General features: G+C 37.8%; 1 protein-coding gene across 1 annotated transcript; it reads left to right on the top strand.

Moving 5' to 3' along the window:
• Positions 1-3,317: 3,317 nt before the first annotated feature.
• On the top strand, positions 3,318-19,687 carry RSL24D1 (ribosomal L24 domain containing 1). Its single transcript, XM_040492737.1, has 6 exons — positions 3,318-3,463; positions 8,174-8,287; positions 9,925-9,997; positions 15,394-15,457; positions 17,212-17,297; positions 18,480-19,687. Exons 1-6 carry the CDS (start codon positions 3,383-3,385, stop codon positions 18,551-18,553), a joined length of 492 nt encoding a protein of 163 aa, XP_040348671.1. The 5' UTR covers positions 3,318-3,382; the 3' UTR covers positions 18,554-19,687.
• The last annotated feature ends 463 nt before the right edge of the window (positions 19,688-20,150 follow it).

Here is a 20,150-nt window from a genome sequence, read left to right as displayed (position 1 = left end):
CCCAGTCTATGTTTTAGTATCTCCTGAAAAATTTATAACCTTTTACACAGGTTTGGGGTTCAAGTTTATCCTATTTTTTGTCTGAGAATGGCTAAGCTAAGAAATTAACATAAAAATGTGATTTTTGGTTGGTAATTCCTTTGGACTACTTGGTAGAAGCAAAGCAAAATCTTTTCAGAGGGAACATCTCCATCCACACTTTACAGGACTCTTACAGAAAACACTCTACTAAGGATGAACTCACAATTATGAATAAAAACCCATTCCTTGCCCACTCCCTCATCCTCAGTCATGACCCAGGGTCAGTAAACCAAAAACAGCAATATTTTACACTTAAGGACTTTAAATAATATAGTAATCAGATGTGGACCACAAAGTAAAAATGTTTAAGATAATTACAAACATAAAAGGAATTGAAACATCTGGAAAAAGAAGTCATTATTATAGCTACAATATTGGTCTGAATGAAAAAAAATTCCATTGTGAAAAATGTAGCGATTGATACTGAAAACTTAATGGTCAAAAGTTAAATGGCAAGTTTGACACAGTTGGAGAGAGAATTATTGAACTAGAAACCAGGTCAGAGAAAATTATATAGATTTCAGAGATAAAGTATGAGAGAAGAGATATAGAGGAAAGATAAAATCTTCAATTTATGTCCAATGGGAATTCTAGAAGAAGAAATTAGAGAAAATAAAAGAAGAGGCACTACATGCAAAGAAAAGAGCTGAGGAGTTTTCAGTAATGATAAAATACATCTATTTTCAGATTCAGGAATCATAGGTCTCAAGCTTGATAAATGTAAAGAAGTATTTTAAGATTTTAGCTCAACTTATTGGATGTAGAATACATATCTTTCCTTTCTCATGTTTTCTGTTATAATTTGAAAGAAAAAAAAAACTTTGGAGACTGGCTACTTGTCCATTCAATCTAATGTGAAACACTGAATATGCTCATAGGTTGAAACGAACAAGTCTCAGATGAAACATTAGGGTATGGTATTAAGAACATGGATGAGGGATGTGGCCTGTGACATTGAAGGTAAGAAGGGGAAGCTGGGTGACCATGTAAGTGAGAAGGGCAGGAAATTTCTTGTTCAAATAGCAGGATAAAACTGAGAGTTGGGAAGGAATTGTGTAAATAGCTTTGAGGACTGGTGAGGCTCTTCTATAATTGTTGATGGGAATAAGAGCAGAAGATTAAACAAGGATAAAATAATTTTCAGTCTCTTGGTTGAGAGTGAAGTATTGGGTGGGGGGGACGTGGGGGGAGGCTGCAATGAATGTTTTGGTACAAACCTTGTAGGGTCAAAAACTGCCCCTCACAACCTGTGGGAGGAATCTCCCAACTGATTGGAAGCAGCCTCCATTAGAGACCTCTCCCTCTGTGACCCAAGACTGCTTATACACAAAGAAAGGACCCCTCTAGCCTCAGTGCAGTTGCCACCTCTGGGCCATACTGCTCTCCCACCTTAATAAACTGCTGTCCTTAATAAACTGCTTTCCTCTCGCTACATTCCTCCAGGCTATCTTTATTGGAGTGCAGATCCTCAGATAAATATTTCTCGAGGAGAGTCCAAGAACCGAGACCTCCATTTACACAATGCTGACTATCCCACCAGTAATATAAAGATACTTGTTATGCCAAAAGGTAGGAAACAAATGTCTATCAATAAGCAACCAATTAAAATGATATCTTCATGTAATTGCATATTATACAAAATGGTGAAAAGGAATGTTAAATATTCATTGATAATAGAATATATATTTATGTGTCAGGAACTCTCCTAGGTATTGTTGATGAGGAGTGTGGGGCAAGCTGAGGGCAAAATAAAGGCTAACAGTACCCCCTGTCTGCTGGTGGAATATGTGATATTTCTTGGATACTCCTGGCTACCCAAGAACAAAGGAAAGGGTTTAACTACTTGACATGGTAATGTGGGAAACTAAGGCAAGTGAAAAATTAAATTCCCATTGACAAGTTCTTGAAATAGGCAGAGTGACCTCCCAATAGGAGCTCAGCTGCCTTGATGATGACACTTTGCTAGAGGCAAAAGAGAATCTTAGCTTAACATTATCCCAACCTTGAGGATCCTGTAAGTCTACTTTAACATATAAAAATTCCTTCAAAAACTTCCTTTATCTCAATTCCCAAGATACATGCCGGCAATCATACTCCAGGCTTATGCCCCTCTGATACACATCTCCATGGTTCCATGACTCAGGTTTTACTAACCGGTAATAAATGGCATTTTCCTGGCAACAGCTAATCCCTCAAGATTCTGGAAACCCTGTTTCCAAAATACCTTAGAGACTTACTCTATCCCTAACCTCTTCACAACCTGACAGTATCTAATCAGTTACCTATCACCCCAGTGCAGCCCTTCCTGCACATGGGTCTTGTCCCCATGCTTTAAAAAAATCACCTTTTTGCACCAAAGACATCTTCAAGAATTCTTTATTGGCCGTTGTCTCCGGATCACCCCACCATCACCCCAAGACTTCGTCATTGTGGGCTATAGCTGTAAACAAAACGACAAAAATCCCCGTCCTCATGGAGCTCTTATTCCAATAGTGGGAGACAGGTAACAACGAGGTGCAGAAAACGGTGAATAGGATACTACTCATTAGTGTTAAGAAGAAAGAGACACACGTACACAGAAATAAATGTTTATCTATGCACAGAAAATCTTGAAAAGAAACCAATTGCCACTGTGGAGAAGTCTCGAGGTCTGAGGAGGGAACCTTAGTTTCCTATTAAAATGTTTCTACCACATGCATATTAATTAAAAGGGGGTAGGGAGGAGAAAAGGTTTAAATCACCACAAGTCTTTCAAAAATTTTTGGTAACGTTCTCTGAGCTTCAGAGACTCGACCGCTTGGGTCGTAGCGTTGAGGCCGCAGGTTCTCTCTGCCACAGCGCAAGTACTCTGGGGACGCCAGTCAGTGGCAAGTCTGGGGCAGGCAGTGCCCCAGTGTTAAGGAGTTCCTAAAGACATCCCAGTGTGTGGAGAGTCGGCCAGGGACAAAGAACAAATCACAGAAGATAGGAGTAAATGCTGACGTTACAGGGTATGGTTGAGAGGAAAACGACCCGCTGTGAGAACAGGTTTCTAAGGCGGCGTACCGCCACGTTCCACCTCCCACAGTGAAGGCTGCCAAGCCGACTTTGCAGCTCTGCGCCTGCGCAAAACGGCAGCGCTTTTGCTCGCGCTGCCGCTGAGAGGCGCTGTCACGTTCGGACCGCTTCCCAGGGCCCTCAGGGCCGACGCATGCTCACTATTTCCGGGGTCGGGTACTAAAGGGAACCACTTCCTGTGGCGGGCTGCGTCACTTCCGCTCGAGTTCGGCGTTTGGTCTGTGAGAGCTCGCGCGGTTTCAACATGCGTATTGAAAAGTGTTATTTCTGTTCGGGGCCCATTTACCCCGGCCACGGCATGATGTTTGTCCGCAACGATTGCAAGGTGAGGTCGCTAAGACTGGCGCGCGCTCTGCGACGCTCCCGCGGGCGTGAGGAGCGCCGCTTCAGCGCGTGGTTCCTTTGCACCTGGGGCGTTTGGCTCGCGTTTTCCGCGCTGCCCTCACAAGGGGATGATTTTGTGAGGACCTCCGGCCTCGACCTCCCGCTTGCGGAGTTTCTCCTTCCTGGTGTCCCGAACCGAGCTGGACACCAGGCCACCCTTGACCGGGGCTGGCTGCGGTGAGGTCCCCGAGTTATTTTAGACAGCGCCGGATGTAGTCTGGGGGTGTGTGGGGGCTGTTTGGTCACTCTTGTACCTGGGTGGAGTTCTTAAATTAAGTAAACTTTGTTGAATGTGTGGCCAGTCAAGCATCATTGCTAGGCTCTATGCCCCTAGAGATGAATAAGAGTTGGGAGTGTCCGTAACACTATAGAAATGCTGCATATGGCCTAGTAGTAGTTATGTATTACGAAGTTGCTGGAGGTGAGTTGGGGAGGGTCGTATTTGAAAAGGCTCAGAAAGACATTTATCTTGGATCTTGAATGTTGCATAAAAAAGTGAGAAGAGGGAATTCTAGGTGGTGGAAGAGTGAACAGTTGAAGAGAGGCACAGCGAAGCAATCTCTTTAGGGAAGTGACTTGTAAATGGTGATCCAGGCCTGGGGTAAGGCTATAAATACACATATATGTAAGTCTACATAAGAAGGTACATCTATAAACATAAAATACAAACATAATTATGAGACCTGGTTGTGAAAGACTTTGTGAATAATACATGAATTTGCTTTCTTATATCAGAATGAATCTCTTTCCTCTAACATATTATTTCTCAGCATTTGGATCTAGGACTTTATATTTTAATAGGTGACTTTGTTATGGTAAGGAATTACACTTTCTGCTTCATCACCTTGTATCTATTAAAGATGGAAGATATTGACGTCATTAATTAGGAGCAAGGGGTTTTTGCTGAAAGTGTGGGACCAAAACTAGGTTTGGGAACTTGAAAGAACGTGTAGAAGATTTTGAATACCTGCTCTCAGGAACATGATAAAAAATTTATAGAAACTAACTTAATGATCGTTAGGTTGGCGTTTAATTCAGAGTGGGCAATATGGCTTTGTAGATTATCTGGTCATTATAATTTTACGGTTTTTGCCCCGCAGGGCTTATCGGGTGGGTATAGGAATGAGAACAAAAGACCATGGGAGCTATCTAGAGTTGTGTGTTGATTTGGCAGGCACAATGGAAATTCATGGTGATGAAGTCTGTATTGCTAGCAAGGACAGTATTGAATTGGCTGCAAGCCAGCTTACTCTAGGGAAGAGAAGAACAGAGTTGGCTGGGGATATAAGATTCAGAGGCCCTGAAGCACTAAGGAAGATAGGAATCTCATTCTTTCTGTGTTTATCATGTCCAAATCTGTACCTTCTTTGCTCTAGTCTGAATTTTCCACTGGATAGGGAAATCCTGTTTGTACCAGTGAGGTTACTGAGAGTTCCTAATTCACATCTTTTTTTCTTTTTCTTTTTTTTTTTTTTTTTTAATTTTTTTTCAACGTTTATTTATTTTTGGAACAGAGAGAGACAGAGCATGAACGGGGGAGGGGCAGAGAGAGAGGGAGACACAGAATCGGAAACAGGCTCCAGGCTCTGAGCCATCAGCCCAGAGCCTGACGCGGGGCTCGAACTCCCGGACCGTGAGATTGTGACCTGGCTGAAGTCGGACGCTTAACCGACTGCGCCACCCAGGCGCCCCTGCTTTTTCATTTAATACTGCTGTCATATGCCTAGACAGTTTTGCTAGAAATGTGAGAGTCATCTTTGAACCTTTTACCTTTTTTTAATCTAGTTACCAAGTCTAGTTACCAAGTCTTAACCTGGCTCTGCAAAGTTTAGTGGTCTTTGCTTTCTTTTTGGCCTCCCACTCTGGTTTCATATTAGGCACTTGTTACTTTTATAGCTTCCTAATAGGTTTTCTGCCTTTTTTCTCTTAGCTTTTGGGACTGTCCTTCCTTCCTTCCTTCCTTCCTTCCTTCCTTCCTTCCTTCCTTCCTTCCTTCCTCTTTCCTCTCTTCCTTCTTTCCTTCTTTAATGTTTGTGTATTTTTGAGAGAGAGAGAGAGGTGTGAATGGGGGAGGGGGACACAGAATCCCAAGCAGGCTCCAGGCTCCGAGATAACAGCACAGAGCCTGATGCGGGGGTCAAACCCATGAACAGTGAGATCATGACCTGAGCTGAAGTTGGAGGCCCAACCAACTTGAGCCACCCAGGCTCCCTGGGACTGTTTTTCATAGAGACCTCCCCTCTTATGCTTCTTAGGTATTTTCTTAAGGGTACAATTAGTGTTAATATTCCATATTTTTATATACTTTTCAAACATAAAAAATACATGCACCCTTAATGAGTGCTTAATAAGTATTCAGTCAGTGGAGTTTAAGAGTTGAAGAACTTTGAAGCTGAGGTATTAGATCATTTAATCTGCATGTTGAAGACTGAGGATGATAGAGGACTAGCTTAAGAGGGAAACTTGAGCCTATGAAGCTTTGCCTCACAATCCATCCACCACTCACCCACCACTTCCTTTTTTTATATTTCCATTTTACTTACGTATGACCATTGTATATAGTTTCATCCCATTGTTTATGCCCTACCCTGATCTCAATCTCTTCATTGTAAAATGAGACTTTATTACAATGCTGTCCTAACCTTCTCAAGATAGAGTATGATGTTTTAATTATTCTTGTATCCCTAGTACCTGGTAATATCAGACACATAGTAGATCTTTCTTATTTGTTAGTTGAATTCCCTTCGTAGCTCCATTGATTCCAGTCTTTTCAGGTACTTTATTGTGCTTTTCAGTTAACATCTATTAGATACAGAGTTCAAATAGACTTCTCTATGTATAACTTTCCATTGGCTCAGTTTGGAATTGAGGAGATCCAGGACAAGTTCAAACCTCTCATTAGGTGTATCTCAGAAATGGGGACTTGTCTAGGAGTTATCTAGTAGGCATTAAATGTTAGGAGGCTTTTACTGTAAAAGGCAATAGTCCTTTGGGCTAAAAATACAAAATTACTGATATGAATTCATGGTGGGGTACTCCAGGAGATCCATTGTATTCTTAGATTTCTACTTGCTTTGAAACTTGTTCAATAATACAGGCATGTTTTGACCCATGTCTCTTAGGAGAGGGCTCTCCAGGAGGTACTGACCCAGATCAGATTAAACTAGTATTGGCTTTTTTTTTTTTTTTTTTGAGAGGGAGGGAGAGAGGGAGGGCCAGGAGGGGACAGGGAGGAACAGAGGAACACACACACACACACACACACACACACACAGTGAGAGAGAGAAAGAAAGAATATCCCAACAGGCACCATGCTCGGTCCCAGTGTGGAACTCCATCACATGACCCTGGGATCCTGACCTGAGCTGAAATCAAGAGTTGAATGCCCAACTGACTGAGCCACCCACACGACCCTAGTATTGACTATTTCTAAGAAAACTGTGTTCTAGTGTATATAGGGACCTGCTTGAATTTCCCCATAGAACAAAGTGTACATAAAATGAAAAGTATTTTGGAGGGGTGCCTGGGGGGCTCAGTTAGTTAAGCATCCGACTTTGGCTCAGGTCATGATCTCATGGTTCATGAGTTTGAGCCCCGCTTTGGGCTCTGTGCTGACAGCTTGGAGCCTGGAGCCTGCTTCGGATTCTGTGTCTCCTTCTCTGTTCCTTCCCTGCTTGCGCGCTCTCTCTCTCTCTCTCAAAAATAAATAAAGATTAAAAAAAAGAAAAGTATTTTGGCTTGTGATATATATGCAGGTTTGTGATGTATACACAAAACTTGAAATGTTTATACTTCATTTTGACCTTTTTTATACTTAATTAGACCTAGAAGATAGGTCACATCTTCTAGGTGTGATGATTCACCTTAATTTTATTTGCCAAGATCCATATACTCCTAAGTAGTACTTTTGCTTCTCAGATTTCCTGTACACAGACAAATTGCATTGTGTTTGGAGACATTACAAAGTAACAAAATATGCATTTTAGACTTATAATGAGTCCTAATTAGCCATTTCACGGGCATATTGAAGCATCATTAAACTTTAAGTTAGCACTGTTAAAGGATAATAGCTTCTGGGATGAAGGTGGAGAACTAGAGTATTGAATTTCCTACTATGAGTACATATTTTAGAAAACAAATCTGTAGCCATTGTTAGTTGTTTTTTTGAAATTATTTTGTGCTTTTAACAAAAAGGATGGAAAGAACAAAAAGGGATTCACAGGAGTTGTTTGAAACTACCCCCACCTCCCACATTGAGGTATATAGAAAGTGAATTTTGAGAATTATTATTAAGTGGGCAGGGATTTAAATAAGTGACTTTCCTTGCAAATACCATTTTTTATTTAAGATGACTGTAAGGTTTTACTGTTAATCTATAAACATGACTGGTAGTTTTTTAACCATATTATTTGGGGGGCCTTTAGCTGTTAGCTGTGATATTTGATAGTCAGGTTTTAGTCAAAAAATACTTCAGTTTACATTTAATCTTACATGTTTACATGTATTTCTAAGTGGTGTTGTAAGAAGAAAGTGTGAGTACAACCATTGTCATTTTTCAGACTTTGCAGTATATTTTGTCTGGGCAGGGGTAACATCCTACGATAAAAAAAATCGTAATGTTGACTTTCCACTATTTTAACTTTTCTTATAGGTGTTCAGATTCTGTAAATCCAAGTGTCATAAAAACTTTAAAAAGAAGCGCAATCCTCGCAAGGTCAGGTGGACTAAAGCATTCCGTAAAGCAGCTGGTAAAGAGCTTACAGTGGTGAGTATAGTTAGCTTTCAATGGAATTTTTACGGTTTTTAAAATTTAACTTTTACAGGGGAGGGCATATAATTTAATTAACTATAACAAGGCTTCCTGTGATGAGAATTGGTAAGTGATTTATTTGGGTTTGGTTCTGATAATAATCTAATTTGCTACTCAAGGATTTTGAGACAAAGCCAAGAGATAATTAAAGGATTCATCACCAACATTAAGGGTTCTGATAAGATTTGTAGTAGACTGATTTATCATTTTCTGGATTTCCTTACAGGACTTCGAGAACAGAGAAATTAGGTAATGGTGTTGGTAGAAGGAGGAATAGTGGATAGTCAAGGGTGAGAGAATATCATGCATGAGTCAGCCATCATCAGGTTGTTGGTACTGAGTTGGTATGAGGGCCTGGTGAAGCTAGTTCACGTATGACCCATGTAAAGGAGGAGGTGAAAGCTGCTGCATAAGCCTCCTTTGAGGGAGGAAGACCTTTAAACTGTTCCTCCCCTCCTTGTTTGACTTTCCCATCTCTCTACTCCTTAAGGGCAGTGTCTAAGCAATTGCAGTGAAGCCTTTTCCTGGCTTCCTTAATACTCCTTGTTTTCCATGAATGAGGAGAATGTATTTTGACAAGATGCAAAGCCAAATCACAGTTATTGTCACAAAAATGATTTCTGGTATGGATGAGAATAAACCTAGCACTTCAAATGCAAGTGACAACTGCATGAGTGAAGAAAGGATGCCAGTCACAGTCATCTGCTGGTGACCAGTTACCTTGTCTTTGCTGAGGTTATTGTGACTGAGTAGGTCACGTGTATATAAATAGGTAAATACAGAGTTATGCTGTTCCATGTGCCTATCTCACATAAATTTGAAAACTAAGAAACATACCTATAGTTTTTCTAAGAGAACTATAGCTTTTCTAAAATTGTTTCTCATGTTTTAAGGTAAATAGGATTATTAACTGTCAAAATACCAAGTACATTTAAAGGGCACCTGAAGAATTTCTGGGAGAGAATTATGTCATGCCGAGTAGCACCACATTTATTTGAAGATGTGTAGTTATATAGCTTTATGCTATAACAAAGGTATCTAAGTGTTCATATGCTATATGAAGATGTGTAGTTATATAGCTTTATGCTATAACAAAGGTATGTAAGTGTTGAGATATATGAACATACATGATAGGTTTTTAGGTGGAACCATATGAAATTCTCAGTGTTTGACTCATTTTGATCTTTGAAAAGTAGTAATTCATATGGTTCAGCCTCATAGAAAGTTTTCTGCCTGTGAGTCTCATCTAGGAACTGGATATTAGGGAGGCCTCTTCAGTTTTTTTATAATCTCCTTGATTGTTATATGCCCCTCTGAAGGATGGGGCTAATACCTTCCTCCCGATGTCCTCTTAAGAATCACTTGTATACAGATTGGTATTTTCAGTAGGGCTGTCTTATACATCTGGTGTGAAAAGGAGAAAAAGTATGAAAACTTGGGTTTGCTGGGGCCACCCTGGGGAAATCTTAATATGTGTCCATGGTTTGAAATATGTGTCACATGGTTGGAACCCTTGTGAAAAGGAGAATAAAGTTTTAAGTAATGCTTCCTCTGTATCTCCCTTAAAACCATTATTTTTCCCTCTCTTACAGGATAATTCATTTGAATTTGAAAAACGTAGAAATGAACCTGTTAAATACCAGCGAGAGCTATGGAATAAAACTAGTAAGTCACAAAGGAATACCGGGAATTTTAGATACTTGTTTGGGATATTACCTTGAATTTAATGTTTTATGTTGCTTAAATATTTTCATTGATTAGCTTTTATTCTTTATCTTTGTTTTACTAGTTCTGTTGTACTTGCATCTTTTGTTATAAACTGCCCCAAATCCTTTTCAGAATTGGCTGATATATGCATTATAAAAATAATGTAATTATTAGATATGATTTGAAGTGCCTACACAGATATAAAAATACCTAAAAATCTGAGAAAAAATAGAAGTGGAGAATACTTTTTTGGGGTGAGTGTGGCATAGTTAAAATATACACAAAAGTTAACACTTTTTTTTCCATTTATTTTGAGAGAGCGTGCACATGCTGTGTGCACTTGAGTGGGGAAAGGGGCAGAGAGACAGAGAGAGAGAGAGAATCCCAAGCAGCCTCTGCACTGTCAGTACAGAGCCTGATGTGGGGCTTGAACTTACGAACTGTGAGATCAAACCTGAGCCAAAATCAAGAGGCAGATGCTTAGCTGACTGAGCCACCCAGGTGCCCCAACCTAACACACTATAAGTTTAGATAATTTAGTTTAGGGATATAAACATTCGGTATACTTTATAAAATGTAATGCTTCTGTAAAATTAAAAAGTGTAGCACCTAAGATGATAATTACATTTTCTAACAACTTCTAAGTGCATGACTTAGGTATAAGTGGAGCTATAGGCTGCTGAAGTTAAAAGCAATGGTAACTAGTCCTTGTCTTTTTTTTTCCCTCTTTTTCCTGAAGTAGGCAGAGACTTTAGTGAAAAAAAAGAAACCCATATGTAGTAAAACTAAATTCCTTAAGTTAGCTTGTAGATGACCCTTTGCGTATGTTTGAGGTCCTTGTCCCTGACTTTTCTTCTCCCCATGCCTGTCTTATGTGTTCTTTAGCCATTTATATAGTCTTGGGTGTGGAGGTGATATAGTTGGTTTGTTATTGAGAAGTCTCCAGGGCTTGGAGTCCTGTAGACTTTGTCAGTCTTGAATGGATCATAGTCAGGGCATCCTTTTCATCACCTTTTGCCCAGTCACAACACTTCAGGGGAGGAATTGAAAAATTGGGGCCTTTGTAGTAGTATTTGACACTCTCTAAAGCTTTATCTTTCTGGACTATGTGAAGAATTTAGACTCCAGTTTTGGAATTGCCTTTCCACATAATCTTGGTGTTTCCTTTTAAATAAGTCTTTCCCTCTGTTTTGCAATTAGAGGAAGAGTTAATTTCTGGAAAGCAGTTGAATATACTGGGTTTATTTGATAAGGAAATAATGCTGATTTAAACTCAAGGATTTCTAAAGAGATTAATGGGATTCTTTTTTTAAATTGAGGTATAAATGACATAGAACATATTAGTTTCAGGTATACAGTGTAATAATGATTTGATACTTATATATATTGTGAAATGACAAAGTCTAGTTGGTATCCATCACCACGCATTATTACAAATTTTTGGTAAGAATTCTTAAAGTGATTCTAAAAGACAAACTTGTCAGAGATGTTATTAGAAGGTCTGAAAGCATTTTTATATCCCATTGAATTTTATTTAATTTTGGACTTTATTTTCTTTGTTACTATTTGAGGATAGCAGCTCCAGATCATTTTTACATATTTTATAACTATTACTTGGTGGAGATTCAGTTTGATGTTGAAACAGGTGAATATTTTAGTCGTCTGTGGATATTCAGTTACTATGACCCTCTGTGCTGGTTTCCTGTTATTAACACTGTTCCTGAAAGATACAATTGTGTATCGTAAGACTTCATGTATTTTAACAATAAGTACTTAGTCTTGCATACAAAGATGAACAGGGCACGTATAGTCCCTGCCCTTCTGATGCACTTCACTGAGTATTCCTATTTTATTGTTTCTCTTACACAGTAACTGGTTCGTATGTTATCAGTCACTGCCCCACTTATTTATACATATGTAAATTTTAAAAAAAATTTTTATTTATTTTTGAGACACAGAGACAGAGTGCGAGCAGGGCAGGGGGCAGAGAGAGAGGGACATGCAGAATCTGAAACAGGTTCCAGGCTCTGAGCTGTCAGTACAGAACCCACGAATCATGAGATTATGACCTGAGAAAGTTGGACGCTTAACCAACTGAGCCACCCAGGCACCCCTACATAAGTAAATTCTATAAGCAGCAGTGCTCTATTGAGGGTTCCCCCCCCCCCCCCGCATAGATTCTATTATCCTTTCCTTTTGAGATCCTAAAAGTAGACTTTTCGTGGAAAACTTTCTCAGTAGACAGTATGAGTCTTTTGGAACTTAAAACTATTTCCTACTGCACAGTTAATAAAAACTTTTAGTAGTATTCCAAAAAAATGTTACCTTCTAAACAACCTTCTAAAAGGTTTGATTTCCCACACCCTCTATTTCAGTATCATCAGGTCTGAAGCTAATCTGTTGGCAGTTTTATATTCATTGCTTACGTTTTTGAATTGTGGAAAGGTGTGGACTGAGCAACTTTTGTTAAGATGCTGGTGTCCACAGAAACAGCAGGAGAACTTCAAAAACAAGAATCCTAGGAAGAAAAGTTTCTATTTTATCCTTCAGGTCTTTGTGTTGCAGGTCAATTTTAATATCAGGTGTTTCCTGGGGCACCTGGGTGGCTCAGTTGGTTAAGTGTTCGACTTTGGCTCAGGTCATGATCTTGCTGTTCATGAGTCTAGCCCCATGTCAGGCTCTGTGCTGATAGCTCAGAGCCTGGAGGCTGCTTTGGATTCTGTGTCTCTTTCTCTATGCCCTTCCCCTGCTCATTCTCTGTCTCTTGTTCTCTCAAAAAAATAAACATTAAAAAAAATATCAGGTGTTTCTTACATTAAAAATTTTTCAGTCTTCTGCAATATTTGGAAAGGTAGTGTCTTATTCTTTGGAGAGGATTTACCTGCCACTTTTTTGAAAAGTTTACTTATTTTGAGAGAAAGAAAGCACGCATGTGTGTGTAGGGGGAGAGGCAGAGAGAATCCCAAGCAGGCTGTCAGCCCAGAGCCTGAAGTAGGGCTTGTTCTCATGAACCCTGAGATCGTGACCTGAGATGAAATGGAGCTGGACGCTTAGCCGATTGCACCACCCAGGTGCCCCTACCTGCCACTGCTGTTTATTTCCCTTCTGAGTAACTTTAAGGTATAGAAATACTTTTGAGTACCAGAATTTGGCCATATTTTTGTTGAAAGTAAAGAAAGAAAAAAGTTACATATTTAGCATGAGCAGATTTAAAGTTGACTCTATCTTAGATTATTCATGTAGACATTATCTTAATACCAGTGGCTCCATGAGACTTTTGGGGGATCTTGTTAAAATGCAGATTGCGATATAGCATGTCTCGGTGGGACTTAAGATTCTGCATTTCTGATATGTTTTCAGGTGGTATCAATGTTGGCTGGTCCCCATATTACACTTAAATGATTTTATTTTGACATATTTTTAGACTGAAGAGAAAAGCTGCAGAATTCTGATATCCTTCATCTTTGATTCCTCAAATGTTACTAAATTTACCATTCTCTGTCCTTTGTTTTCCTTTTATAACATTTTGAAGTTTTTAAGTTGCATATATAATGTTTTTATCCGTAAGTAGTTTAGTAGAAAGAGTATTTCCTGAAAAATAGAACATTCTTGTAAATAACCATAGCATAGTTTTTAAAATTAAGAAATTAACATTGGTACAGTATTATCATTTAATCTTAGACCTGTGGAGGAATAGTACAGGTCATGTCTCTTTGGTCTCTTTGAATTTGAAACAGTTCCCAAGTTTTTATATTTTATGATACTGACAGATTTAAAAAATTTTTTTAATGTTTATTTTTGGGGGAGAGAGAGAAAATGAGTGGGGGAGGGGCAAGAGAGAGGGAGACCTAGAATCTGAAGCAGGTTCTAGGTTCTGAGTTGTCAGCACAGAGCCCAATGTGGGGCTTGAACCCACAAACTGTGAGATCATGACATGAGCTGAAGTTGGATGCTTAACTGAGCCACCCACGTGCACTGATATTGATGGTTTTGAAGAGTATGGGTCAAGTGTTTGGTATAAAGTCCCTTAATTGACTTTTGTTTGATACTGCCTCAGTGTTAGATTTGGGTAATGGACGTTTGGCTGGAATACCATAGATGGGATGCTGAGTTCTTATCGTTGTATCCTATTAGGAGCTACCTCCAGCTGTCCATTGGTCTTATTACTGGCTGTGTTAACTTTGATCATTGTTTAAGGTGGCATCTGACAGGTTTTTTCACTGTATTTTATCCTTTATAGTTAAAGTATATTGGTGATGTTTTAAGATTACTTGAATATCCTGCTATTCTTCAGATCACAGAATAGAAGAAGTTAGATTGGGAGTGTGTTGCCCAGTCTGGCGGCCACTGACCACAGGGGCTACACTTAAAATGTGGCCATTCGGAATAGAGATTTGCTGTAAATTAAAAAAAAAAAAATTTTTTTTTTCTTAACATTTATTTTTGAGACAGAGCATGAGCAGGAGAGGGGCAGAGAGATAGAGAGACACAGATTTTGAAGCAGGGTCCCGGCTCTGAGCTATCAGCACAGAGCCTGATGCGGGGCTTGAATTCATGAACTGTGAGATCATGACCGAATCGAAGTGGGATGCTTTTAACTGACTGAGTCACCCAGGTGCCCTGAGATTTGCTGTAAATGTAAAATACATGGTTTTTGAAGACTTTATATGAAAACAAGCATAAAATTCCTCAGTAATTTTTGTATTATGTTGAAATGACAGTATTTTGGATATATTGGATAAAATAAGATACATCGCTAGATTTTGACTTTTTAAATGTGGCTGCTAGAAAATGTAAAATTACATGTATGGTTTGTCTTAATCTTAGTGCTAATGTAGATTGTAGAGCATAGTTGGATTTAGCCCCTCTACACATTTCCCCAAACTATTGGATTTTAGTGGTTGGGAACATGGCAAATTGATTGGTTCATTCTACCAGTATTCATCATGTGCAGATCATATCCCAGGCACTTAGAGGAAAAAGTAGTATTTATTACCAGAATGATGCCTTTTTTTTTTTTTTTTTTTTTTTTTTTTTTTTTTTTAACGGAGAGGACAAGGTAAGAATGAGATTTGTTGCCCTTAATCCAAATTCTTAAAGTTTGGGCTGGTTTAAAGTAGAAGGAAAATTTAGTAGCAGTAAAGACTTTTGTAAAATAAAAATTAGAGCTGTATTTGTGAAAGATAGCTGACAACACTGTTAACTCTAAGAGTACCTGCCTTCTTCAGCTATTTTAGTAGGGACTATTTGTGCAATGAGGGTTTCATTTAAGCCATTTCTAAGTCAGAATAAAGTGATTATTAAAGCTCTTGCTTGAATGTGCAAAAATATGTAACTCTTATTTTTTTTTGTAGTTGATGCAATGAAGAGAGTTGAAGAGATCAAACAGAAACGCCAAGCTAAGTTTATAATGAACAGGTATGAACATGTGTAGAGTAACTCTTGGAAAAATAATTACTAGTAGAAATCCAGAGAAATTTTTTTCACATAACTTCAGAAAGCTTGCAAGAATAGTATAAAGAACTCTTGTATATTCTGGTAGCATTTGGCCACATTCACTCTGTCCTTGTCTCTATGTAAGTTGAAGACATGATACCCTTTTTCTGAGTATATTTCTATGTATATATTCTAAAAATAACAACATGTTCTTAGATACCTATCATATAATTACCCAAATCAGAAAATTAACATTGAATGATATGGTTATATAACCTACAAACCTTATTTAAATTTCACCAGTTCCAGTAGCAACAGAAAACCCTGGATCTTGCATTGCATTTAGTGGTCCTATCTCCTGAAGCTCCTTTAGTTTGGACAGTTTCTCATCTTAAATGACATTGACATTTTTGAAGAATACAGGTCAGTTATATTATAGAATGTTCTTCAGTTTGTGTTTATCTTATGTTTTCCTCATGATTAGATTCAGGTTAGGTACTTTTGGCCAGAGTATCATAGAAATGATGATACATAAGAAGGACACAAATAGCAGGAGCCACATATTGTTTCAAGTGATTGATCACTTGGTTAAGGGGGTGTCTGCCAGTTTTTTCCACTCCATTGAAAAGCTCTGCTCTTTCTTTTTGATCAGTACATATCTTAGGGGAAATACATTGACCCTCTGCACAGTTCCTCAAACTGGTACCTGGTTCAGTAATTTTTTCTTTTATTAGTTGCCTTTCTCATATAAAGGAGCTTTTCCCTTTTCTAGTTTCAAAATGTATTCCTTTATTCATGTATCTGTGTGTATTCATTGATTCTTCTGGTATTCAAGGGGTGATAATTCTTTGTCATTATTTTGATGTTGTAAGTGTTCCATATAGGCTACTGGGCATCCCTTCAGGCAGGGTCCCATTTCATTGTGAATTTCCTCATCTTTGGGTGCTTTCTTGATTGATGGCTAAGAAGATGTGGCCTCATCTTATACTTCCCTGGCCTGGAATTGGCTATTTCTTTAGAGCAGGGATTTTTTTAAGAGAGAGGGTCTACACGTGTAAGCAGGGGAGGGGTAGAGAGAGGAGAGCAAGAATCCCAAGCAGGCTCCATGCTATCAATGCAGAACCCACGCTGGGCTAGATCCCACGAACCATGAGATTAAGAGTAGGACACTTGACAGCTCCCCAGGTGTCCCAGGAGCATTTGTTTTTGATCACATTACTATTTAGTTTGTCATAGAAAAGCATGTGCCGACAGCTTTCTGGCTTTAAAAAAATGTTAAAGTGATATAGAAACAAAAGCTAAATGTTTGAGAACTAGTCTGTTAGCATATTTGTCTCACATACATGTGTTTTGTGTTCTTGTATTACTGATCAGAAAAATTAGCACAGAGCCTATTTCGTTTGAGGAGAAAAGATCTAGGTACTTTAGCATTTGAGAGGTTTGCACTATATCTGTATAATAGACATTGATGTCTGACATTTAATTCTTCAGTCACATTTCTTCATTCACTCAGCAAATATATATTAATCCCCAGTTTATTCCTAAGTACTAGGGATACAGTCAATGAACCAGTGGTAGTGTAAGAATTTCTTAAGCTAGTAGCTTATCAGGAACTAGAAAATAATTTTGAGTTCTTACTGCTAATTCCTGGCTAAAATTATTTTGATAAATTATGAGTTAATGTCTTTTAAAGAAATTTTAGTAACTAGTTTTGGCTTTTATGTGTTTTGTCCTAGATTAAAGAAAAATAAAGAATTACAGAAAGTTCAAGACATCAAAGAAGTCAAGCAAAACATTCATCTTATCCGGGCCCCTCTTGCCGGTAAGTGCTGTATTACACAGAAGTTCTCTTTCAGTAGAGAAATCAAGAGTCAGGATTGTTGTGGTCTGGTTAAGTGGGTGCTAGTCAACTTTTTATGGGCATTTTTTCATGTAAATACCACATTTATGGTATGACTTTGTTTATAAAAATATAATTTATTCATTGTATTGCCCAGTTCTAATTTATTGCAAATGGTGTTTTTCTTCCCTTCAGAAAAATCTTGTATTCCATAAGCTAGTCATATTTGAGTATTAATAGATTTTTGCCTATTTCATACTTTTTATTAAATAATAGTGTTTTTTATTAGTGGTTTTCCAACTTTGGTTCGTATGGGAATTGTGCAACTTAGGATAAATACAGAGGCCCAGGCCTTTTGAGTCTGAACTTCTGTTCCTTAGCTTTCTGGGTTCTGATACTACTGTTTGTATTAAAACTTTCTCTTTAAGTTTATATAACTTGCCTATAGTCACTCATTTGGGCAGTTGTTTGTGTGCGTAGTTTCTTTTGTGGTGCTAGAAAACCAGTCTTCACTCAGCTGGCACCAAATACCATCTGTTATATGATTTACTTATGCAGATTACCTGAAGGGAGAGAAATTTTGGTGAGATTTAGTTCAAGAGTTAATTCCTGTGAATGATTCCATGTCGAAACCTTAGTAAGGTCAAATTCTGTAACTATATGTTGAATAGATAAGTATTTAACGAGTTAATTTTTGTACCAACTTTTACTAAAATAGGCAAAATCTTGGAGCATTTGTTTCACATATAGACCATGTGAACTTACACCCAGAACAACAGTAATGAACTGTTGTTATGTAACTTTTTAGGTAACCCTCTTAGGGTAGGTAAGTACACTATAAAGAACAGAGACCTTGGAGCCAGAGGGCCAGGGTTCAAATTCTCTCTTGAGCTTACTGGGCTTACTGAGTGATCTGGGACAATTTTATCCGTCTCTGGGTCTGTGTTCTCTCATATTTAAAATGCATGTTAGGGTGAAATGAATAGATGTGTATGGAATGCTTATTTTATGTATGACATATCATAAGACCTGTGTGGGTTTGGTTACTATTCTTAAATTTCTTAGAATTGGCTATTTTAAACCATCTAAGATCCTTTATAAAATGTTGGTAAGAGTTCTGCAAGGTTACAGTGGATTGATTTTTTTTTAAATTTGTTTTTAAAGGGAAAGGAAAGCAATTGGAAGAAAAAATGGTGCAGAAATTACAACAGGATGTGGACATGGAAGATATTTCTTAAAGATCTCACTATTTCTATAAGTGCATTTGAAAATCTCCTTAGGAGACCAAGAACTTCTAAATGATCTTTTATATTTTACATAAGGTCACTCAAATGAAAGGTATTTAAAAATACATCTCTTCTACGTTGCTCATTGCTGTCTGTAAAATATCAGATATTATGGATTTTAGATTGCATTTCCATTGTTAAACCTTCACTGATACTTACATTTATGTAAGTCATGCAACTTCTCTTTGTAAATACAGAAGTCAAGTGTAGGCATAAAATGTTCCTGCCATTTGGGTAATGACACTATGCAGTATTTATGGAAGAACTAATGACAAAAATATATTTTACATATTCCTAGCCATAAATTTTCTTTGCAGTAAAATATTAATTTTACTTTAATATTATAGAAGGGGGCTTAAAACAAGGAACTAAAACAACCTGTATGTATGATAATTAGCCTTAAGTAATCTTTTATTTTGATTTCAGTATTTGTTTTGGTTTCTTAGAAGAGTATGTGAAGCCTAATTATGTTGGAGGTGAGAGCTGAATAGCTTTTTCTTGAAATGGTACTCTGTACTTTCATTTTGGAGAACACTCAATTCTGAGATTCCTGATAGAACCAGATTTTTTTTTTCCAGCTTAGCAGTGGTTTAAAAGTGGAAGAATCCCCGTGCCTTTTAGGATGTTGTGTGGTTCCATTTAAAAAGCTCCTAATTGTTTTTGGATAATAGAATTTACGGTTTATTATTTGGACTTAAGTTCTTATTTTTTGTTTAAAAGCTACTAAAAAACTATTCTTTAGCAGGAAGAAAATAACTCCCACATACTACTGAAGTAGGAAATACAATTAAAGAAAAATATATACTGAATAATGTTTTTATATTTCTACATTTTTTGCAACTTTAAGGATATTAAGTAACTCCACATTTTTAAGGACAGAACTTAGAATAAATTATCATCTTAGGGTTATAAAATTATAAAGTAATGGCTAAATTTTTACTTCAGTATTAGTAAAAAAGTGATCACTGGACAAAGTGTTCAGGACAAAGATCTGAATTCCAGTGTGATTTTTGCCCTTGTGTTCTTATTTGTTAAATATGGGTCATTGGTAGACAACATTATTGATAAAACAATTAGGGGAAATGATATATGAACTCAAAGACATTTGTTAAATTACTTGAAGTTTGTACTCCATACTAGATTTATGTTTGTTTTAATATCAACATGTTTAAGGGGTGCCCAGGTGGCTCAGTCGGTTAAGTATCCGACTTCAGCTCAGATCATGATCTCACAGTTCATGGGTTGAACCCTATATCAGGCTCTGTGCTGACAGCTCAGAACCTGGAGCCTGCTTCAAATTCTGTGTCTCCCTCTCTCTCTGCCCCTCCCCCACTCATGCTCTGTCTCAAAAATAAACATTAAAAAAATTTTAAAAAAATCAGCATGTTTAAGATCACATACTGTCAGATTTCCTACCTTGAGACCATCAATTTGGGAAATTGAGCTGACAAGAGAAGTGTTTGGTTATTAAACTTTGAGATGCAGTATCAGTTCTTCCTGTCAGGAATTCATAGTATTTTGAGATCCCAGATATCTTTATAAACTGTGT

This window comes from Herpailurus yagouaroundi, unplaced genomic scaffold (assembly GCF_014898765.1).
Source record: "Herpailurus yagouaroundi ecotype Mexico unplaced genomic scaffold, PumYag 184, whole genome shotgun sequence".
Lineage (NCBI taxonomy): Eukaryota > Metazoa > Chordata > Mammalia > Carnivora > Felidae > Herpailurus > Herpailurus yagouaroundi.
This window is presented reverse-complemented; position numbering and strand designations above follow the sequence as displayed.

Coding starts and splice junctions, on each gene's coding strand:
- RSL24D1 (XM_040492737.1), top strand. CDS start 3,383: ATGCGTATTGAAAAGTGTTATTTCTGTTCGGGGCCCATTTACCCCGGC. Junction 9,998..15,393: donor AGAGCTATGGAATAAAACTA/GTAAGTCACAAA, acceptor TTTTTTTTGTAG/TTGATGCAATGAAGAGAGTT. Junction 15,458..17,211: donor GCTAAGTTTATAATGAACAG/GTATGAACATGT, acceptor GTTTTGTCCTAG/ATTAAAGAAAAATAAAGAAT.